The sequence below is a fragment of the Phoca vitulina genome, unplaced genomic scaffold (genome assembly GCF_004348235.1).
Source record: "Phoca vitulina isolate PV1807 unplaced genomic scaffold, GSC_HSeal_1.0 scaffold98, whole genome shotgun sequence".
Taxonomy (NCBI): domain Eukaryota; kingdom Metazoa; phylum Chordata; class Mammalia; order Carnivora; family Phocidae; genus Phoca; species Phoca vitulina.
The window spans coordinates 1,851,342-1,874,824 of record NW_022589801.1 but is presented as its reverse complement, the minus strand read 5'-3'; the positions used below and the strand labels follow the sequence as shown (position 1 = coordinate 1,874,824).

General features: G+C 50.0%; 1 protein-coding gene across 9 annotated transcripts in view; it reads right to left on the bottom strand.

Annotated features, from left to right (window-relative positions):
- INPP4A (inositol polyphosphate-4-phosphatase type I A) overlaps window positions 1-23,483 on the bottom strand; it is a 130,833-nt gene that overhangs the window by 29,616 nt on the left and 77,734 nt on the right. For 4 of the 9 annotated variants that reach the window (XM_032397323.1, XM_032397318.1, XM_032397319.1 and 1 more), the window contains exons 5-17: window positions 20,575-20,693; window positions 18,254-18,370; window positions 17,889-17,968; window positions 16,195-16,306; window positions 15,063-15,153; window positions 14,381-14,528; window positions 11,693-11,823; window positions 9,758-9,862; window positions 9,118-9,226; window positions 6,820-6,837; window positions 4,137-4,320; window positions 2,451-2,669; window positions 1,221-1,359 (exon numbers count right to left, since the gene is read on the bottom strand). In XM_032397323.1, coding sequence (XP_032253214.1) covers window positions 1,221-1,359; window positions 2,451-2,669; window positions 4,137-4,320; window positions 6,820-6,837; window positions 9,118-9,226; window positions 9,758-9,862; window positions 11,693-11,823; window positions 14,381-14,528; window positions 15,063-15,153; window positions 16,195-16,306; window positions 17,889-17,968; window positions 18,254-18,370; window positions 20,575-20,693 — 1,572 coding nt within the window. Of the gene's footprint in view, window positions 1-1,220; window positions 1,360-2,450; window positions 2,670-4,136; window positions 4,321-6,819; window positions 6,838-9,117; window positions 9,227-9,757; window positions 9,863-11,692; window positions 11,824-14,380; window positions 14,529-15,062; window positions 15,154-16,194; window positions 16,307-17,888; window positions 17,969-18,253; window positions 18,371-18,570; window positions 18,755-20,574; window positions 20,694-23,483 lie in introns of those variants that run through there. The other 5 variants (XM_032397324.1, XM_032397321.1, XM_032397325.1 and 2 more) reach the window with 3 other exon arrangements.

Here is a 23,483-nt window from a genome sequence, read left to right as displayed (position 1 = left end):
AGGACGTGGACACTGTTGAATCAGAGGCTCAAGTGAAATCGCACCCTGGGAACAGACTGCAGGCAGACTGAAAAGGTGAAGGGCATCTTACAAATAAGGATTTATCAAGAGGCTCTGATAGAGGAGCAGCTTCTGCCTTGAATGAAAGCTGTCCAATTCAGAAATGAAAAGTCCTTGCTGTCTGAAGGCTAACCTTCGCACATCTGGGCCTTACTAACCACAGTGTACCACTCACAGAGGAGAGCAGAGGAGGCAGAAGCTAGGTCTGCAGCCGGCTCTCAGCTGCCTGGCCCACGACCCCCTCCAGCTCTTACGGGAAAAGGTGGAAGGCCCCGAGTGGCAGGGACCGAGGACGGCCTGGCGGAGAAAGCGTGCGTGCCCAGCTTTAGGGCTACACGCGGGACGGAGTGTCTGGTTGTGCTCTGTCTGCGCAGGCAGAGGACTGTTTCTGAAGCGTGCTGCTTCATGCCAACGTCCTACCATCTGAGAACCCTGCCTCGGGGGCGGTGCTGAACAGAGGAACCTAACTCAGCCCCAGGAGCGGGTTCCACCATCTGAGTGAGTGACCGACAAGTGCCAAGGCAACATCCCCTGCTGGGTAACAGCACAGCCGGCTGATGACAAGCAGCCTTTGGACGAGTCTGCTGAGCCCGCTAACAGCTCTCATCCGGCTGTGTCCCTGCATGATTCACCTTTCCCTTGATTCTACCAATTCCTGGTGCAATCAACAATCTCAGAAGAAAAGCGTCTGCATTTCCGCCTCCTGCAGGTTCTCAGACTGGTTTACAAACCAGAACAGCCCAGGAGCCCCACCCTCACTGATAGGGCAGTGACACTCAAGACGGCCTTGAGATTCTGCCTTTGCCGGACTCGCAGATTCGCACACGGGCTCCACGGGCGTGGACTACGGGGGCTTCTGCCCTCACCGCCCGCTGCTCTGTGCACTGTGACAGCCGGCTCTGCCTGACGGCCCTCCCTGCAGTCTGCGTGGGGGGAGGAGGTCATGGAGTCAGACACAGACAGACAGACAGACAAACAGACGCAGCGTGAGGTGGAGGCAGCATGAGTGGGCAGCGTGGATGCATACGCACGTGTGGTCAGGTGAGGATGGCATGCAGGTGAGGATGGCATCGAGCAGATGGTGGAGGGGCATGGTGAGGAGGGCACATTGCAGAAGGGGTCTTCCGGTTTGATCCAGTAGGCGTGGCTGTCCCGGTTACCTTTCTTGCTGGTACAGCTACCCGCGCACGGGAAGACATCCTCACAGCCTTCGCCATGCAGGCGCTCCTTCTGCAGCAGCTTGTCCACCCGCTGAATGATGCACTCCAGGCTCTTGTCGACGTTCAGCCACACTTTTTCCTTCCAAACCGAAAGGGCCCATCTGGGTCAGCTGTCCCGATGGGAAAAGCAGAACAGAACACCACCCCTCCCCGTGCCCCCCTCCCCGCCCCCTCACACACACACTGATTGCCCCACCCTGGGCCACTGTGATCATTAAAATACCACAAATTTAGAAGTATCAAGATTAATTCAGAATTCCCTATTACAGTTGTATTTGCTTTCAAAACTCAAATCAATGTACTGCGGTCATTGTTTTTAAAGTTGGAGACACGTTGGCTAGTAACTGTCATGGAGGCCGGACAGGGCTTCCCGGTGCCCTCCAGAGCTGGCAGCAGGACCACAGGGCCCAGCAAGCCAGCTCATCCCTCCTCCCTCTGCTGCAGACCTCCTACAACCATCAAACACACAGGGGACTGAGGGAAGGTAATGGAGGCAGCCGGTCACTTCAGACGGGGGCAGTGGGGAGGTGGGGAGGCAGGGCTGGGAGCGGTTTGCAGAAACCCACACAGAATACAGGACACCGGGGCAGGGCCGGAGGAGCCCTTCGCTGCTGACTAAAAACTCCATGCCTCCAAGCCGTAGTCCTAAAAAATGACAAAACGAGTTGTGTGATATGTCCCTCCCTCAGGAGAGACAGGTGCGGCTCTCAGGGCCACTCTGTCAGGAAGAAGGATGCAATGCATACAACGTCAGGGGCAGCGTCTCCAGACTCCTCCCCTGTCCCCCCAAAATACAAATGGCCCTGGAAGGGCTAACTGAGTAGAGAGCTTTGAGGAAGCAGGGGGCCTGGCTGGTCTTTAGGAGATAGTGACAGGAGACGGGCCTCCAGCGGGGCAAGGGCTCCATGGAGAACATCACCCCCTTTACAGCCGGGTCTGACACCAGCCTGGCCTGCGGCAGCCCTGCCCCTCAGATGGACACAAGGTGTGAAAATGCCATCTCCCTCCCTAACTCAGGGGGTCCAAGAGCCACCCGGGAGGAGACTCGGAGCTTGTCTGTGAAGCAGCCAACCTGGTAGGCACCTCTTGGTGGGGAGGGGCTGGCAAGAGGCTTTGAATTTTTCAACCCAAGCTCAGTGGCAGAATGAGGGCCAGGGGCAGCAGACTCACCCACTCCTCCTCGTGCCAGTCTACCTGCAGAGAAGACCGGCTGTTCCTCCCCGTCCACCTGGCCATGAGGGTGTCCTGGTCGTTCCTAAGCATCACCTGCTCCTCCTCACTCGACGTGGGGGAGGCCTTGGAGGCAATGTAGTCGGGCCGCGCTGCGTTCAGCCCGTGGATGGAGTTGGCCAGCAGCTTGCAGTCGCACACGGTGACCAGCTGCCGGGTCTGCAGCACACACAAACCAAAGCCGCTGAGGCCGGTCGTCTCTGAGAGCTCAGGAACCGTCCTGAGGCCCAGCTGTGCACCCTTCTCCATACAGGAGCCCTTGGGATGGTTGAGTTTAAAGGCTCCCACAAAAAGACTGGACGACATAGGGAGAATGAGGGAGGTCGAGAAATCTCTGACATGCTTTGGTCCCTGCCCTCCTCTGAGCCTGACGTGACTCAAGGAAGGGCCTGAAGAGAGCCCAGTGTCCTTGCCTTCACTGACATCCTGGGCTGTCCTCTCTGGTTCCAGGGGACAGGCAAGAATTTGATGCGATCACTTAAGTCTTATCTTTTTGCACCTAATACTCAAAGCCCTGGACTCTGGGCAGTGGGACTCTCAGCACAGCACTGTGGTTCTGGGGAATTCTGTATGCAGCAGGAGTTCTGTGGCTCATAATTTTCCTTCTGATAACATCATCTTTCTTTTCCAAGTGGATCTAATTTCCAGCTCTCGATCTCTTTGCTGAGTGAACGCATGTGAAGGATATAACACGTTCTGATCAGGAACAGCACCTCACCCCAGCAAAGTGGGTGTGAGTGGGGAAGTGTGATCAGAATCTGTATATGTGTGTGCATGTGTGTGTGAGTGTGTGTGTGTGTGTGTGTGTGTGTTGAGAGACTGAGTAATTTGAAAAAGCATCATCCATCAAAATGATCTGGTATATCTAATGCCCCAGTATGGACCAATATTTATATATTTATATCTATATATTTTTTTAAGATTTATTTATTTGAGAGAGAGAGAGAGAGAAAGGGAGAAAGTGGGGACACACACATGCATAAGTGGGGCAAAGAGCAGAGGGAGAGAGAGCATCCCAAGCTGACTCCTCACTGAGCGCAGAGCCTGACATGGGGTTTGGTCCCAGAACCGTGAGATCATGACCTGAGCCAAAATCAAGAGTTGGATGCTTAACTGATTGAGCCACCCAGGCGCCCCTAGATATTTTTAATCAGGATCAAATTACAGTTAATTAGAAAATGGCTTATTGATTATGTGAAAGCCGATGAAGTTATATTTCCTTTATTGTATGTCTGTACAATAACTCAGCTTCTTTTTTCAAATTCCAAGTCAATAAAAATTGGCAAAAAATGCGCTGAGTAGGCAGTTGCTAAGAAAGCCGTGGAACTACCTCAGCCTCCAAAATGGACCCCACGGACTTGAGGGAAGACACATCTGCATGAAGCAGCACTGGAAGTCACCTGCCCTGGGTGCTGTCCTTGGCCTGCCCTCATCCAGCTCTGTGACCACAGGCAAATCACCAAACCTCCCTGGGCCTCTGGGGGAACTAAACCTGAAACTAGATCTTCAAGGTCATCCCAATGTCACCTTTGGAATGGACGGCTCTAAGCACACATGGAGTGTCCAAGGGTTTCCAGAAATCCAAGGGAGCCCCCACCTCACATGTAGCAGGGTAGTGCCCCCTACCTTGTCTGCCAGGATGGCGAGGGTTCTTTCGAGGCCAGTGGCAGACCTGTCCTTGGCCGCCCTCGAGAGCCGCTCTGCATAGTAACTCACTTGGGTTTTCAGGGTATTGATCTGGGCAATGATTTCCTTGGCTCTGATGATGTCCTGTGGTATGTAGATTATGGACTGGCAGCTGGATGGTGTACTAGAAAGGATAAGAACAGAGTCTAAGGGGTCTCCTCAAATCTAAGAGGATGGCAGCAGCCTCCCAACCCCAGCCCACAACCAACACTAAGTAAAGCGTTCTGATACTCAGGGATGTTCTCCTAGGCTAGTCTAGCTGCTGATGGGCAAAAGTAAATCTCAAGAGATTCTTTCTGTCTATATGGTAGAAGGCTTTGAAATATTCAAACACAGTGAAGTCCTTTGTCTCTATCTGTATGTGTCTGTATTCTTACGTAAATGCATATACAGATACTGAATCCAGTAATTACCCAAATGCTCGTAGCCTTCCACCTGAGAACCTCGCCTGTCCATGTATCGGCAGTACCGAAGTGGAGGCATGGGGTCTGTTCATCTCAGAAGGGGTCAGTTTATCACAGTGAAGGGAGACTGCCATGGGGACCAGACTTTCCACAAGAGACCTATTTCTTCATTGGGCCAGTCTTCAAGCTTTCCGTGCACACACCCAGAGTTCTCCGCCCTCACACCTCTGACCCTGACAACTAGACTGCCTTCTCCAGGACTTCTCTACATTGAAAAATAATGTTCTATCAGACAAAGGAGGTGAAGAACACGCCAAGCCAGAGGCCAGGTCTGGACACCTCAACAGTTTTGAAAACCTGGCTCTTCCTCCTTCCTTCGTCACCAAGCAGTGTGTGATCTTAGATCTTAGGATTGACATCAAAACCACAGCCCAGTCCCTGCACGGCACAAACACCAGCCTCCGGAGAACCGACTCGTGTCCCGGCTGTGTGGGGCCTGGCTACCATGTTTGGCCCTTCTAGATGGAGGTGATAAATCCAAGTCTCTCGGCCAGGATCCTCAATCAATCTAATAGTATAAAGTTAGTTTTCAGACCATCTGAGGAAGCCAAGGAAAGCACAGGGTAGTATAATGCCCCAGTGGGGATGTCTCCTGCTATCTGAAGTTGTGAGCTCTAGCTGGAATGGGAGTCTCAGCCTTCACTGATCCCCATCCTTCTCAGCCTTCACGGGTCCCCTCAAAGAGCTGCCCTTTGGGTTTTGGGGAAGAGGGAGAAGGTGGAGCAGCACAACCTCCATCGTTTCCCTTGGATATGAGGACTTGAGGCGCCCCCCACCCCCACTGGGCTCTTTGGATCCCGAAAGCAGGTCTCCAAAACACCTCCCTTGACAGACTATGGTGTAAACATGCAAAACCCAAAAACCAAAGCACCCCAGAAAAAAACAACACCCCAAGCCCACACACCACGATAAAACACGATGGATTTGCCAGAAGCCCATGCAGCAGACCACAACCAAGCCTGCGTGATCTGAGAACTAATTTCACAGCACGATGTGCACACGACTACTTTCCAATCTGCAATCACTCTTCCAAATGAATAGCTGCCATTTGACAATTGAGTCTTAAAAACACAATCTCAAATAGGATTTTTAAAAATCTGTCCTTCCCTGGCCCCAATCTTTAGAGCACACATACAATGTGTGCTTCCTGTAGATATATGTGTGTGTATGTAGATGGCTGTGTATACTTCGACCAGTACATACGGTCCCCCAAGCCCGAAGGAGAGCACCGCTCCTACTCACCTTGTCTTCCTACAGGTCACGTTCTAGTAACAGTAATCTGGGGCTTACACACAGGAAGCTTGTGGCGGGGGGTGTGGAAGAGTAAATTTCAAAGAGCTGCTGTTAGGGGATGATGGTGAGTATACAAGCACGTGTGCTCAGTCCTAGTCCTAGAGACAGGGAAAGCCCCAGAGGCCTCAGCTGTCCTGCTGTCCCCAGCAGAGCGCTGCCATGTCGGGCAGGACCCCGCCATGGACCCCGAGCTCCCCCAGCTCTGAGATGCTGTCACCACGCGAAGCGCCACTACAGAGCCCTGGCTGTCGCCTGAGCAAGCGCGCTGGGCATGGCTGGGGAGGGCCGGGGGCAGCCTCGGAGCCCCCGGGCTGCAGACACAGTGCTTTCTGGCTGCCATCTAATTCTTTGGTAGGAAAAAAATCACTTGGTCATATCAATTCTTGGTTTGCCCTCAGGGGGGAAATTGGCCCAAGGAACACTGTTTTAAAAATCTGCATAAATTATATTCACAAAAAACAGAAGCTGGTTATATTCCCATAAGAGGTGATGGTGAAGTGAAAACGGAAGCCCTAAGATTCTCGTAAAAGAGGCCAGAAAGGGATTCCCGACCACTCCAATGGGTGGACCTGAAATGCCAGCACCCGGGGACTCGCCCAGCCTGGGAGAAACAGGGTCCTCCCTCAGAGTGCACACAGCAACAAAGTGCCGCCGGATTTGGAAGGTAAAATGGTAGACTGGAGATGGGCTATTCATTATCAAAGAACATTGCAGTTGGAAGAGAGAATTCTGTCTACGAGGCTATAACCAGGGCCCCCCGGTGGCACCGAGGGCTGAAGCACCTCACAGAGGAGGGGACAGCACCGGCTTTCTCTACAGGAGAGCAAGACCCAAACAGACACTCTCTCCACAGACAGAAAACTCACCAACACTCCTCAAAACTGCTAAAGAAAAGAACCAAAACGAAATATTAGCAGTTAGCAAACACCAAATGCAAAACAAAAAATTAAAAAGCCAAGTTATCTTTTGTCAAAATCCTTGAAATTATGTGTTGAGGCACCCACTACAGGGACCATAAAACTTATGAGCCCAATGTGCTTATTCATCAGAGCAATGTCCATGTCTGTGCGCAAGCCCCAGGGGGACATTCTGCCTGTGGGCCAAGTTCTGTCCACATTTAAAGTACAGCTCAAATAATGAAAATCATTTATACAGGTGATTTTAATAACATTAGAAGGAAATTCAATGAATATTGATATTATTTATTTGAAATATACTCCAGGAGCATTTTGGAAGTAAGGACTTCTGAAGTTAATATACTGGGTAATCAGGTATCAACATCCTGACCTTTCCAGGACAGGGACGGCCAGTGGCGCCCCCTCCTGATGGGTTTTCCCCTCCAGGGTCCCCATGGCATCCTCAAATCTCCCACTCACACCCCCACACAGCCACATGCAATGGAGTGACAGACACACGCTCTCTTGGCTGGCTGTGCAGAGCTGTGGGGAGCACTGGAAGCTTCCTCTTCACCGTAATTCCCAGGGCACAGCAGAGTCAGTGACTCCTCAGGTGGGTCTGGCTTGTCTGGGAGGGGAAGACCCCTTGGTGGGATCAATCAAGGTCAAGCGGGCTGTCTGGGGGGCCTCCCAAGAATGTCGCCTGCCCTGAAGGCTGAAATTCCCCTTCCTAACCACTGGCCCTTCCTTGTTCTTCCTCCTGCTGCCTCCAGGGTTCACTTGGCTCCGGGCCACCTGTGCAGACATCTGAACGGTGATTTCTCCTCTCTTCCACCTGCCGGCTCACCCCTCCAGCCTCGCCCCATGGGCAGAGAAGCTCCTAGCTGCATCCCTGATCCCCTTGGCCCACTGACCGGCCACTGTACCTGACCTTTCACCCCTTCCTCGATCCAGTCTGAGGTAAGTTTTCTCAAGCCGCATCTTGACTCCTGGCCATGGCAGCCCAGAGCCTTGATTCCCTGGCAGGTGCTAATACTCTCCACCTGGCCGCCTTGCTGACTCTCTTGATGCCCCCTGGGCCTTGGCTTCACCTTCCCTCCAACTGTTGCATTCTCCCTTGGTAAGTCCCACCCTTTCAACTCCACGTTCTGCACAGGCTGATCCACAGTATCTTCAGCTTGTTTCTTCACTCCTCAAGGACCTCTCTGCACCCCACCTTCTAGGACTCCCTGCCTGGTCTGGCCTTTGCATCTCCAGAACCTTGCTCCATCGACTTCTCTTACCAACAGTTCTTCACTCTTGCCATCCCCATCAGCCTGAACACATAATCATGTGATAACCGTTCTCCCCAGGCAGACACCTGCATGCCATTTCCTCTACTCCATGGTCCACGGATCTCACAGGACCATCTACACTCGTCGCCCCTACTTCTCACACTTGCCTCCCTCATCCATTTAAATCTTGACGGGTGACATTCTGGAAGATCACCAATGCCTCCCACATATCCAACACAACAGCTGGGGTCTGTGGCTCTCTCGGTGTCACCCCCACTCCAAGCACGGCCCTGCTTGCTCCAAGTGGTGCTGTTGACTTGTCCACGCCCAGGCAAGACCAGGAGCCCCTCGGGGCCAGGCCTACCTCTGTCAGCCCTGCATCCAGGCTCACCAGCGTGTGGCCCTGCACTGAGCAGGCTGCCAGCAAGCCTGCCCTCCCTCTCAGCTCCTGTCCTCAAAGCACCACGCCTCAGCCACACCTCCCTGCACGCTCCACAATGCCCTTCCCCAACTGCCTACCTGGCCATTTCCTGTTTGGACTGCAGCTGCGTGCAGCCCCCCTCCCACCGCCCGCCCCACTCCAGCCTTCTTAAAACAGGGAATGTTTACCACTGCAGTGGGCTCAGGAAAGGAAGCACTCTCTTCCGGCTTCACACTTTGTGGCGTTCAGCACACACCGCACACCTGGCGTGACGGACCAGGGGCTCTAAGGGACAGCTGAGGTGGCAGAGAGTCCACACGGGGTAGCCACCTTCCAGGGGGTTTCAATTTGCTGTTCCTTTGCAGGGTCAGGACCACTAATCAGGCGCCCTCACGCCCCGCCCCCCCAGCTCAGTCACACACACAGAAGCACCCGGGCCACGAGGCAGTTCCTCCCGCCGCACAAAAGCACATCGGATGGCTGGATGTTTTTGCGGTCACCTCTTGATTTGTTTTTTTTTTGACCTAGGAAGCACCAGACAGCTGTACAAGGACCCATGAACACCGTACTTACTGCTTCTTGGTCTCTTCAAATTTGTGCAGCTTTTTGCGGAGACCTCCTGACTTAAAACCTTGGCAGTGCGCAGCTGGTGCCCCGATGGTGACAATGTCGTAGTTCTGATCTGAATGGCAGAAAGCTCTCCTCTGTTACTCTGGGCTCAGGCCTGTGCACAAGCCAGCTACAGGGGTATGCGCACAGCTCTGGGACCCTGCCCTGCCAGCCCAGTGCCAAGCAGCCCGCTCCCTCAGCCCCACAGCCTCGATTGTCTGAGAGCCCCCGGAGCCCAGCACCATCATCTCAGCAGAGAGGGGGTTCCTGCATGTCTCCAGATGGGGCCACAAAGGGCCGGAGGCAACCACCGGTAACACTCAGCTTGCACCCCTCCTTGGGAAGGATAACTGACAGGCGACTTGCTGCCACAGAAACACAGAGGGAAGCTGGAGGGAGGACAGACGAGGGGAAGGAACAAAGGGAGGGAAAAGCCTAGGAAACCAAGACCTTACGAGGGTCCTGTGCCATGTCTCTTATCTGAGTTGCCAGGCGGAAGCACACACAGGGAAGGCTGCGCACGTGTGGGGCAGTGTGGGGACCAAGCACACGGGGGGAAAGGAAGTCAAGTGTGATTTAGTGAGAGGAACAGAAAAATAGTTACCTGACCCCCCATCGTCTTGAACTCTCATCCTCTGTATGTGCAAGTTTGTGGGAACAAATTCTAACTTTTTATCTGCTTTCAAACTGCTCGCTTTAAACGAGGGACCTAAGAAACGGAATATGAGAAAATAAGGACCATTGACATGTACCCTGCATTCAGGAATGGCGAGTAGGACAGTCATATTCTGAGGAAGCGGCCGTGCATAGGCAGGTATGTGCTGGTAGTGGCCAAGGAAATTCTGAGTTGCCCGTGAGCACATTTCATTTCCAGAGAGCAGGCTGGGTGAAACGCTGGAGGGAGGGCAGCTCACTGGCCAGACGACTGGTTCTGGGTGCTCAGGTGGTGAGCAGAGCCAGCTAGGAGCAGCTTCAGAAGGTTAAGGTTACTGGTGCCCTGCCCTCCCATGATTCAGCTCTCAATTGAGAAGTCTGACATAAAGACTGATTTTGTGCAACATGATGTCAGCACTGCTATAAAAAGCAAATGGGCCCATGCCAGGGACTGCCTGTTCCAACCCTGGAGACCGCCATCATGCAAGATCTAAGAAATTGGTTCAACCAGAGCAACACATCTCAATTCCATAAAGAGATGACCTCAGATCTATCAAGATGAACAAATGCTACATAGCATGGATCCTGGCCCTCTGAAACACAAACCTAAACGTGTTCCCTTGATTATACTTGGGGGGTTAAGGAGGTTGGATGATGTTTTATAACTAATATCTACAACCTTCTTTCTATGACCAGAATCCAACACTAATTAAGAACTACATGCCTAGAAAAAGAAGGGGGTTACAAATTCACTGACAATCAGAAGAAGAAATAAACTTTCTCTCTAGCGATAAAAGGTAAATCGTACCAGTATACAAAATGCAGACCAGCCATTGTCTGCTTTGCATTTTGTGCTAGGAGGCTGTCCTCCAGGGCCTGATACTTACAGGAGGCCCAGAGATCAGCAGCAGTGGCATCCTGGGAGCCTGTTAGAAATGCAGAATCCTAGATCTGCACTGCAGCAAGGTCTTCAGGGACCAGGATGCACACTGACACTTGAGATGCTCTGCTCTGGAAAACTCAAGCTCATGTGGGTTTCCCGCTTTCCCAGGTAACAGGTATCCGGCATGGGTAGGTTCCTAAGTCTCTTCAGCTATATGCTGCCAATACACTTAGACCTGCCCTTCAGATTCAAACCAAACCCAAGGGCACCATTGTCTTGACCTGACTGTATGTGGCTTCTTCTCAGCCAAGTTCATGGACAGGTTCATATCAAAACCTTAATATTAGGACTTATGATTTTCTTTTAACCCTGAAATTCTATTATGTAGTTGTGGGGGGGGGAGGGAAGAATCTGAAGAGAGAGTATAAAGTAAGGAAAAACCAAAAAATACATTCTATTTTGGAATAAAAAGGGAATTAGTTAAGAAAAGTCTTCTAAATCTACCCTTAGAGTATTTTGAAAATCAAACAGGATCTTTCAAGAAGAAATGTGAGGTGTCTATACTTCACTTTCTTTTTTGAGCCTTAAAAATGGAGAGCTCCACTCAGACAATTCAGATGTTCGATACAAGGACTGTTGAATATTTAAACTGGGAAATCTAGGAAACCACTTTGTCTCAAAGCAAACGATTTACATCTTTTGGGGCATTTCCCTTGGGCACTTTAGACCAAGACAAAAAAATAACATGAACCAACAGCCTGTGATTTTGTCTCTCCTAAATTTCATCCTACATGAGTTGCTTTGGCAGATGACACCATAGAAGGAATTTTTAATGCAATTCACATACTCGTCTTCTTAATTAAGATCTGAGAAAGCCATATTCAAAAGAATTCACACCTACATGAGAATCTATTTTTAAAAATCCATTAGCGTGCCTGTCAGGGAGAGTATTTGAGCCAGGTTCTTGTTTTCTAGCTGGGAAAATGGAGACCCAGTACCCACCTTTGTACTGATGGAGGTCAGTCAGGTTCTCCTGGTACGTGAGGATGATGGTCTGGTACTGAGTGACAATCTGGCGCCGGAGGCTCTCCCAGCAAGGGGACAGATCCCCTAACTCCTCCAGCTCACACACTCTGCAAGGAAGACACACATACACACACACATATACACACACATACATGAGGCTGTAGAGGTCTCTTCCCTGGGAGAGGCACAGGTGTCCCAACCAAGCAGGAGAACAAAACGGACATGGAAGTGTGGTCAATGCCAGGGAAGGCCTCGGACAACGGCTACACTGCAGGTCTACACAGCAAGCAGTGGGGCACGGGACACATCACTCTAGGAGGACCGGCTGTATGACGGGCAGACCACTCACCATGTGGAAAAGCACAGAGGCGCTTTTCACAGAAACCCTATCAAATGTCTGGGGAAAACAAAGTGGAGGAGAGGGGCTCTAGGGGAGTGGCTCCTTGCCTGGACCCCCACAGGCCACGTGGGACCCTCCTGGGAGATGAGATGAGTGGAGGTCCATAAGCGACTGCTTGAGGCCATCTCACTCACCTGTCTCGCCCAGGGGCGGTTGTGAGACAGCTTCTCACTGCCCCCACGTTCTGGGGAGGCCTGGGCCTTCCTACCTGGCCCCTAAGAACATTGCTGCAGAACCTAAAGCTGCCAAGCAGTGGTCCACAGTTGGCCGGCCGGGGGGTGGGGGTGGGGTGGGGGCATGCTCTGCTGTGCTCACCCAGCCCCCTCTGTTTCAGGGCTGTCCCTTGGGGTAAGGGACAAGGGCCATAGGGGGCTGGCAACTTTGGCTATGCTTTCTTTCTCCATGTGAGTAATGAGCTATCTAAATCTAAAAGTAGCATGAAGGCAGGGAAAGGAAGAAGAGAAGAAAAAAGAGGATCTGTCACCTCCAGAAAAATAAAAGCTATATAAGAACTGAAACATAACTATCTTAGCTCAGCAGTAAATAATACCTACATAATCAGAATAATGAAAACACAAGATGGACTTAAAAAAAGGGCGGGGGATAACCATATTAGGAAGCTGGGGAACGGGAAAGTACAAAAGACCTAAAATCGTCATCACAGGGAATCACTAGCTAATCCCCAAAACTGGCTAAGAGAGCACACTATACATTTATTTAGAAATACAATGGTAAAGCTAAAATGGCTAAAAGTGGTTGTTTCTAGGAAGCAGATCAGAGAGTAGAGGGCCCCAAGACTTAGGTCATTGTTAAAAGCCTTTTGACACTATTTGGTTTTTTTTTATACTATGCATGTTTTCCTTTGTGGGGGAAAAAAAGCTAATTTTATGGAATCTACTAGATTGTCTGAAGTTAAAAAAGAAAGTTGTACCATTTTATTATGAAAATAGCAAAATCAAAGTAAAAGAGTATGCACGCAGACGAGGCTGTGGTGAGACCTATGTCCTCGCTCACTGCGGGCTGGCTGGCCCTGCGGCCGCGGGTCTGCTCATGAGCACACGAGCCCCATCTGCTGGGGTTGCTGCTGGACCCTCTCCCATGTCTCCGCCTGTCTTTCTGCTCCTTCTCGTGCTTCGGGTGTCAGTTTAACGTTACCATCTCACAGAGGCCTTCCCCTGACCACTCCCTTCTCACCACCCCTTCTAATTTCTGCTCCCAGCTCACACAGCTGGGGCTCGGGGCGTGGCCCCCACCTCTCCAGAGGGCCTGCCTTCCACGGTCTGTCTCGCTCATCGAGAAGCCTCCCCACACCACACACAACACCAACCACATGCGTGAAACTGGTGGGAAACACAACAACAACAAAACCGTCAAAACCAAAGTTCTTGTGAAATGAGTCAACTCTTCAAAGTTATAATCTAGTACACCAAATAATGGGAATTTACACCACAGTTAACATTATAACACGAACACTGAAGATCTGTGCAAATGAGATGGGAGTTAGGAAAATCTGCAAAAATACAGAAAAGCTGAAAGGAAAAAATTTTTAACTAAAATAACCATAAAATAGTACACATACAGAGATAAAGCAGCTCATTGCATTATTCTTGTCATTCTTAGGTTGAGTTTTTTCAAGATAAAAAATTTTTAAAAATAGCTGTATTTGAACGGTGAGATCCTGACTGCACTGTGTCCTTTCATGTTCTCATATTGTGTTCATAATTAACACCATCTTATGACATCGAGGAGAAAGGACATGTGAGGAAGATGGGCAACACGCTCAGCGATCTGCGGCACGTTGAACCCCCTCTCAGGCTCTCCCTGCCATGGGATCAATGGAACATGCCCCGGGCTGAGAGATACGGAGGACCAGAGGGCCCGGATGGGTCACTCGTAGCTCTCTGTAGCCTCTATCAATGTGGCCCTCCCCTAGGAAACCGCTGACCCGGGTGGCCAGGACTCAAGAACGACCAGCCACTCCTAACTTTCTACAGGCTGACTGAGAGGGGAAAGGAGGGGGGGAGGGAAGAGAGCAGGCACTGCGTGCTGGGCACACCTTGTCTGGTGCTTCCTGCACCTTGTCTGGTGATGGCCTCGCACAGGAACTCAGGAAACAGGTGAGCAAACGCAGGCTTCAGCAAGCCAAGGCCGCCGAGCAAGCAAGTGGCGGCGGCTGGGTCAGAAGCCAGCCTCCCGGCTGCCAGTGCTCTACCTACCGCATCTAAGAACTTTCCAGAAAGGAAGGGGCAGCCGGCCTGCCTCACCTGGCCGCGTCTTCTTCCAGCAGGAGCTTCACGAACTGCCGGGGCACGTGCAAGGAGAGCACGCTCTCGGCCATCTGCTCCAGGATCCGCAGGTGGTTGCCGTCCGTGGTGGGGAACCGGTACATGCGGCAGATGGCGCCGCCGAACACTGAGGTGGGGGGTGCGGAGGGGACAAAGGCTGTGTGTGAGCCGGCGACACACCCCCCATGTGGGCCCTCCTCCCCCGAGCCCTCAATGGTGCTTCTTACTGTTCCTCTTGAGAGAATGAGAACATTGAAACCAAAGCCCACCAAAGTGACCGAGCCTGGCTGCTCCTCCCGCTCCCGCCCCCCCCCCCACCCCACACCTGCCACATGCAATCTTCTTGTCCCAGGACGTGGAACTGACTCTGGAGTGCAGGGGCGGGGGTGGGGGCGGGGAGGGTGTCAGTCACCAAACCCAAGGTAACACGAGAAAGAGTGGAATGAAGGAGGGACCCCCCCCACACACACACCCCTTGCTTGGAATATTACTAACTCCATATGCTGGCGAAAAGCACGGCACTTAGAAACGTGGCAGGGAGGTGACAATCGAGGGGGTGCCTGGCCGTGACAATCTGAGCGGGTGGGGAGGAAAGGGTGAGCACGGGCCCGAGCGGACACTCACAAGAGTGGCAAGAGTACCAATGGAGGAAGCTGTTTACCCGATTTCAGTAAAGTGTCTTTTCGCAACGAAGCATACTTGGATCGGATTCCCAGCGCCTCTGTCAAGCTCTCATCAACGGGGAGAACCATCTAATGAGGTGGACAGGAAAGCAGAGAGAAACAGTGAGACCCAGACAACTCCAGAACACTCCGCAGAAACGGGGCCCATGTGCATCATCAAAGAACTCTTTTTAAAGATTTTATTTATTTATTTGACAGAGAGAGGCACAGCAAGAGAGGGAACACAAGCAGGGGGAGTGGGAGAGGGAGAAGCAGGCTTCCCACGGCGCAGGGAGCCCGATGTGGGGCTCGATCCCAGGACCCTGAGATCATGACCTGAGCTGAAGGCAGACGCTTAACGACTGAGCCACCCAGGTGCCCCATCATCAAAGAACTCTTAAAATTAGTACCCACCATTCACTCTACAGCAATACACTGCCCCAGCCACAAATTAATCCACCTGCCAGTACACTGCACTCAGGCCACGAAACACGATTTTCTAGTGACTAGGTCACTTCACCTGGTTCTGTGGTGTTGTGACGTACAGAATGAGAGGCAGGAAACAGACGATGCTCAGGAACGTTTGCACAGCTGACCTCCCAGGCTTGTTTTGGGTAAAATGAGCTAGCTCCGTATTTTACAGCAATGATCCCTCACCAGTGTTTGGTACATTGGAATTGTAGTCTGAGAGCATGAGGGGCCTGTGCAAGCGACAGTGCACGGAAGACAGGGTGCCAGAGAGGGGGTGGAGGGGGGGAGAGGAGGAGAGGTATGTGAGAGGCTGCAAAGGGTGTGTGGATGGGAGGCGCACATAAGGTGGCTGTGGGGCACACGTGTGCCTGGTAGGGAAGCTCTAACAAAACAGCAAAGGTAATCCAGGCCTCATTCACACCACCCCCCGGCCTCCCTTCCCTGCCTGACTGCAGCTCCTCTAGCCGGGCCCCCACCCAGCAGAACCTTGCATGTCATGCTCCCTGAGGGACCCCCTTCTCACTACTTCGAGCAGTGCCTAGGGGGGACGGGCACGTTCTGCCTAGGGGGCCCTGTCTTTCCCTTCCCAGAGCACAGAGGCCAAGTCCATCTGGACAGATCCTCGGACTCCTTCCAAGAGGAGCAAGGCGGCATGCTCACCCTCCCATTGACGGTGTCCAGAGACCGGGTCACAGGGGGCCGCTGGTCTGACTTCTCCTCCATCTGCCAGCCGATCACGGTGATGTTACCCACGCGGTCACTCTCCGCAGATCTGCGACGAGCAAAGTGCTTTGATAAGAGGCATTGTACCTGCACTTCGTTTTCTGCTTAAATGCAAAGCTCAGCCACCCTAGGTCATCGAGCAGTCAGCCAGCATTCACTACATGCACAGGCTCCGGGGGAGGCAGACAAGGAAACCGTGAGAGCAGAGAGGAGGACTACGGCTGGGAGGGGACATAGCACCACAGAGAAGTGTAGATATGCCTGGGGTACGGTTGGAGGGGAAGAGCCAATGCTTGCTTGGGAGGCGCCCATCAGCCCCTGGGCTAACCTCTGCCCCAGAGAGTGATGAGGACGCATCCTGGAACCAGGACTGGAGAGCACCTTCTTCTGGCACTGAACCCCCTTCTGTTCCTTCCCACCCACCTTTAAGCTTTGATTACACCCAAGACCTAGGCCTGGACCCCAAGTAAGTGGAGGGTTTCCCAAAGCATCCCAAAGATGGTATGATACAGTTAATGCCACTCTAGCCCTGCTCAGCTTCACCCCTGAGACCCCTCAGGTTGGCTGCCAGCAGCCCGGGCCCATCCACTTCATCCAGGGAGGCCCCAGGGATACCCTAACGCCTCAGGCCTTTTATTTAAGGTGTCTGACTTAGCCAGGTTCTAAACTTTTATGTGGTCATATATACTGACAATTTCCTTTGTGGCTTTTTCTCACTGTTCTAATGCCTGGAGAAGGGCTTCCCCATGTTCTCTGCTCAAGAGTCCTATGTAGCCCCTTTTCAAAAGGAAGATGTCCATTTCTTATATTTAGCTCTGGTCCAACTAGAATTAGTTCTGGCGCATGATGTACCTGAATATTTTTCTCTAGCAGCCCTTTGCCCCACACGACCCCTTACATTTTCTGTAAGACCAGTCCTTCCTGCTGAGGCAGGCTCCCTATGCACACTGAGGGCCGAGCAAGGCTCTCGCTCTGCCCAATGCCTGCGACACTGCTTTCACTGTAACTTTAGGATGGTGCACTGTCCAGCAGGTGATTAACCCTTGTCAAATTTCTTTTGCTATTTTGGACTATCTTCCCAACTTCTACATTATTTTGAAAAAAAGAACACGATGTGTTGGGGTTTCGGTGAGAACTGTCCCCAAAATGAATTTGGGAAGGGCTGATATCTTGACCTCTTTCATCTTCCTTTCAGGGATACAGTGGGGTTCCCCTTCCTTCCTTCCTTCCATAAATATTTATTGAGCACCAGGCTGTGTTCTAGGTGCTTAAGATACAGCAATGAAGCAAAGCAGACAAAAACCCTACTGCCTAGGAAATCATATTCTATTGGGGAGGGAAGAGATGATAGACAAAAATATTGAGTATTATCAGATATGTATCTAGGTTTTCCTTTAGGTCTGCACACAAGAGGGCTCATATTTCCTATGGATACTGCACATTTCCATTCCCTAACAGGTCCTCTGATGGGCTGAGTTTTAATCTCACTCAAGTAAGCAACCACCTCCTCACTGACACCAGCCTTTGGGAGGGGGCTGGGCCCTCTCTGAGTGCAGGAAATGGGGCCTCCCCCTCATCTGTCCCTGGACCTCATTCTAGATCCTCTCAAGGGAGTAAAATTAAATACCAACCTTAGTGTTAAATGCAACCTATGATGCCTGTCCTGGAGCAGATCTTTGACAATGAATGTTCCAGAACCCAGTAAATACATCTGAGGAAGAGCGGGGAGAGAAGGCATTAGTACACTTGCTTTGCCTCTGGTCCAAATACCAGGCCCCAGAGGAGTCCAGCGGGCTGGTTCCCACAACACATCTGACCCATTCTTAGGAGCCCAACAGGGATGCTCAGGAAGAAATTCCTAAAGACGAATACATTTGGACATTAGTGACTTTGTGAGCAAAGTAGTGAAGTTAATCTTTGTTCACCTCTCACTCAGATGATTACAGAACTTAAAAAAAGGGAACAAAATCTCATGAACCACAACGTGTTACTTAACTGTTCCCTGAGATCGATCTTTGACATCATACACGGAGAGTTTGATTTGGGTCATCTGATTGATAAGAGAGTCTTGAAAGAAGGCAATACTGCTTAGAAATATAGGATTGTTGGTTCCCTAGAAGAGAAAGGAGAATAAAATCAGAATAGAGTTGGGTTTTTCCAAGTAATTGCTTTGGAAACACACCAACACCTTCAAAATGAGACACTAGCCTTCTTACTGACTTGGATCAACACAAACACGGATGGTGGCCTAAATGGATGCCTACAAACAAGCCCAAATCCTGCTTAGAGAAAGGACAGAGTAGTGTGACCTGCCTTGAAAGACGCAGCCACCACAGGCAGGCCCACCACACAGCCGCGCCCGCGGGCTCACTCTAAGAGCTGCTCGCTCACTGGAAGGGATCCTCTAAGAGTGAAACGAGCTGGATGTCCACGTTGTATTCTTGGTATCACCACTTCAGATGAGTGATGTATTTGGATCTCCTACTTTGGGTTGTTCCTTTAAGATGTACAAAGGCAGATGAGAGAAGAAATGAATGGCTTAAGTCATTTCTTATTTCCAGAATCCCATGGTTGGAATAATTAAGAACTGACCTTTTTAAGGCTATCCTTTTCAAAAGACGAGCTGTGAGTTTCTAGCTCATAGGTGGCCATTTCCTGGCAGCTTAGCCCTGCCCCCAGAGCCCCATAACATATCCTCTTTCCCAGGCAGTGGTTAACTATCTCAGCCAAATGGCTGAGTTCCTGTTTGTGCGTGCTGTGGGTTCCATGCCTCCAGCTATGCTCCCTGTAGCCCCAGATCCAGGGTCTGCTGGACGGCCCCTCCTGGGCAGCCTGCTGGGACCCAACCTCACCCTCCATCTGCCCTTAGTTAAGGCCATCTCTGGCTCTCTTCCCAAGGAGGCTACAAATGTCTGCTTTGGTGCCTCTTTCTCCATCATTCTCAACCACCTAGTGACAATGAACTGCTCCCACAAACCCACCTCCAGGGCCTGTCACATGCACCCTTTTATCCACTGCCAGTCAGGTCCTACACACTCCCCCCAGGTGACTGTCAACTTAGGACCTCCCTGAAACACATCTAGTCAGGCGACTCCCCCCCAAAATGCTTGCACTGGCCCGCTACAAACTCCTGGCGTGACGCTCAAGGCTTCTCTCCCTTGCTCCTCCACTTGGGCCTTTTGCACACACACAGCAGGATAAGGTTATTCTCCAAACCCACATGACGCTTTCCTGTTGCATGCCTTCGTGTGACTACCACAGAACTCTGGCGTGCTCTTCAACGCATGGTCCCCAGACTGGCTGCATGGGCATCACCTCGGAGCTTGTGACAACTGCAGAGTCCTGGGCCCCAACCAGATCTCTTAAGTCAGAACTTCACTAAGCACCACCCGAGGTAGCCTCTCCAATCCTCAGAGCTAGAAGGGCCCCCACCCGCCATGTGCTGCCCTCCTCTCTCTACTCCACTCCTCCCAACACAGCTGTGTGGAGACAGACCACGCTCGCTGCCTCCCCACCCACAGGATGGGACCGGGCCTCCGAGGTGTTCGTATCATCCACGGCGCCCAGCACTGCGCTCCACGGTGCAGGCAGTGCTCAGCAGATGCTTAGAAAACAAAACTGTTGATCTGAACTTGGAAGTAAGTTCCCAAGAGAATGAAAAAGGGTGGCCTACGTTCCAAAATGTAAAAGGGGGAAGAGGAGGAAATGCAGTTTAAGTTTGTTTGAGACTGCTAGGGAGGGGTTAATTCACAGAGATGCTCACATCACAGCCAAAATCCTGCACAATCTCGCACAGATCCTATATTCAGTTTCATAACTTACATACAGTGCTCAATTATCTAAAAGGAGTTTGTAAAATTCCCAAGGTGAATGCACATCACTTAATTTAACGTAAAACGTAAATATAAAACACACAATGCAAAAGGATGTAATAAGAAAGCCAATAAAAATAGGGGTATGTCCAGTAAGAAGGCTGGTTAGTAGTTAACACTCTCCAAACTGTGATTAACAAACACAACTCTCTGAAAGCAGCCGCCAAATGACAATGACAAGGAAGAATGGGCCCTTTACCTCTTAAGAGGCAACAACCTTGTAGGATCACTGTTCAAAGACAACCAGCCAATAGCTCATCAGTAACTGTAAAGGATATGGCAAATATAAATGCCACGCAGATGAATGTGGAGAGAAACATCAATGTACCAAGGACCTGTGGAGTGGCAGCTACTGGCACTTGGGTCACCCGCAGCCCTCCCATGGAGGCTACAAACACGGCGCGAGCCCCTCGCACAGCTCAGGGTTGGAGCCGGCAGCACCCACCTCGATGATCTCCGTCTGCGCGTGTTTTGTCCAGAATGCCTGAGGAGGGGTGGTGACGCTCACTGCTACAAAACTATTTGGTTTTCGATCTAGTGATGGAGTATGCAACTCACTGCAAGCTATGGAATCAAGATGGGAAAGAAACAAGTCCTTTAAAATCAGCCTCTGGTTAGTTCTCGGTTCCAAGCACCCCCAGAGAAAGCAAAAAAAAAAAAAAAAAAAAAAAGTCAGTGCCACTAAAGGGATGGGACAATTACACTGTCAGTCATCATGTGGAGGTGATCTTTTACATTGGAAACAAGCTCTTCTCAATAGTCTAATGGCAGCGGGTCCTTTTGCTTTCATAGTGCATTTCACAACAGATAGTGTGTTCGATTCAGGGGATCATTTTTCCTGTGGGTCCCCTCCCCCCGTCCCCCACAATCCCCCCCGTCCCTCCCCCTCCTCCCCATCCCCCACCCCCAGGACAGCAAGGCCCTAAGTGCCAGTGGAAGACTGAGCTGCTCTGTGTCCACGGACTAGAACACAAAGCCAACAACCTCACATGGGGTCTGACCCATAATGTTGGACCTTAATAACTAACTGAGCTTCTAACCCGTTGAGCTCTCCAGCCACAGAATCAAGACACAGCTGCACATGCCTGCATCCTATGGCTGTGGTGACCAGCCCTGAGCCGTGGTGCCCTGCAGGTCTCTGTGTGGATGTGTGTTGGAAGCAAATTTAAAAATCTGTGGCAGCATTAACAAAGGCTTTTGTTTTTTTTTAAAGACGTCATTGCTCATTTATTCTCCTTATAAGACTCTTACCAAATGCAAGATTACTAAAAATGTTACTTTTTGGAAGTAACAGTACCTTGTAGAACTGTTTCGGTTGGAAAGTTTATTGTACTAATAAGCATTCTGAAATAGATAAGACTCAGATCATTCTAACACAGGAGTGACCCACAAGAAAAATGATCCCATTTCACTGAATCGAACACACTATCTGTTGTGAAACGCACCATGAAAGCCAAAGGACCCACTGCCGTTAGACTATGATATGCTATTGATTGTAAGACACTTTTTGATTAAATAGATAGTAAAACAGAAAAAAAACCACACATCTCAGAACTGATGAAATACATGGTAAATCGAAGTTCAACACTGGTAGAAACAACTGCCTTTTTTGGAGGAGCAATAATGCTCCCCAGACTGCTGCAAGTCTCTGGTCAGTTTCCAGAAATCTCAAACAACTGACTATGACCATTTCTGCCAGTGTTCTCAGTGCCTTTATAGAGGAGAGGATCTTTGGAGGTCCTTACTCTGCCATGCCTGCCCTCATCATTCCCAATTTTTTAAATGCTCACTGGTGATTTAAAATACAGAAATTGATTTTTGCTTCTGAAAAATAATTTTAGTTCTCTCTCCATTTGTATTATCTTCTCATGTGCCTTTATGAATTTTCACTATTTACTGGATATAATAAAATACATAAGAGCTTAGGTTTTCAATTCAATTAGTTTTGACAATCATATGCACCTGTGCAACCATCACCAAAAGAAGATGGAGAACTCCTTTAAAACATCAGACTGGAAATATCCCCCTCATACTTCCCAGTCAATTCCCCAGCCTCTGCAACAAATTTCTGATTTCCATCACTTTTGTCTGTTCTTGAATCTACGTTGTTGTATGTACTGATAATCACTCTTTTTTTAATTGATGAGTTAGATTCCATTGTATGAATGTATCAAAATTTATTTATCCATTCTGTTAATGGATGTTGGGTTGTTTCTGGTGGTGAACCATTGTAAATAAAGGTGCTAAAAACATTCCTGTTTATGGCTTTTTGTGGACGTGGGTTTTCATTTCTTTTGCATAAGTACCTAAGAGTGACATTTCTAGGTTATAGCGGAGGATATGTTTAACTTTGCAAGATGCTAACAGTTTTCTAAGGTAGTTGCACCATTTTATAATCCCATCAGCAATGGATCTGAGTTCCTGTTGTTCTGCATCCCTGCCAACATTTGGTAGGGTTAGTCTTTATTTTATAGTTTTCTGATGGATGTGTTTGAATTTGCACTTCCATGATGATTAATGATGCAAAGCATTTTTTCACCACGTGCTTGTTGTTCCTTTTTATAACTTCTTTTGTCAAGAGTCTGCTTGAGTTTTTTTGCTCATTTTTAAACTGAATTGTTGACTTTTTTATTGTTGATTTATGAGTATTTTATTCTGGACCTGTTCTTTCTCAGGTATATGTGTTGTGAATATTTTTTCCCAGTCTGTGGTTTATCAATTTATTTTCTTACAGATCTTCAGCTTTGTTTGTTTGTTAGACTTTTAGTCTTAGGGAGTGATAGACAGGAAAACTGTCCCTCCCTCCAAAAAAGTATCCACATCCTAATCCCTGGAACCTGTGAATATATTACATTACAGGCACTATGGCTGTGAGTAAGGTCATGGAACCTTGACAAGGGGAGATTATTCTGCATTATTGGTGTGGGCTTAACCACACAAGCTCTTAAAAGTAGCAGAGGAAGGTGGAAGGGTGAGTCAGAAAGATGTGACTATGGGGAAAAAAGGCAGGAGAGATTCAAACCATGAAAGGCATTCCACCTGCCATTGCTGGCTTTGAAGACGGAGGAAGAGGGTCACAAACCAAGGAATGTGAGCAGCTTTAATAAATGAGAACCAGCTTCACCTGGCTGCTAGCAAAGAAATGGGGACCTCAGTCCTAAAACCACACATACACACACCAAAAAACCCTGAATTCTGCCAACAATATGAAGAGCAAAGAAACAAATTCTCCCCTGGCGCCCCCAGAAAAGAGTGCAGCCCTGCTGACACTTTGATTTTGGTGTTAAGACTCCAAGCAGAGACATCACTGAACCCACTGGATTTTTGACATAAGCAAACTATAAGATAATAAGT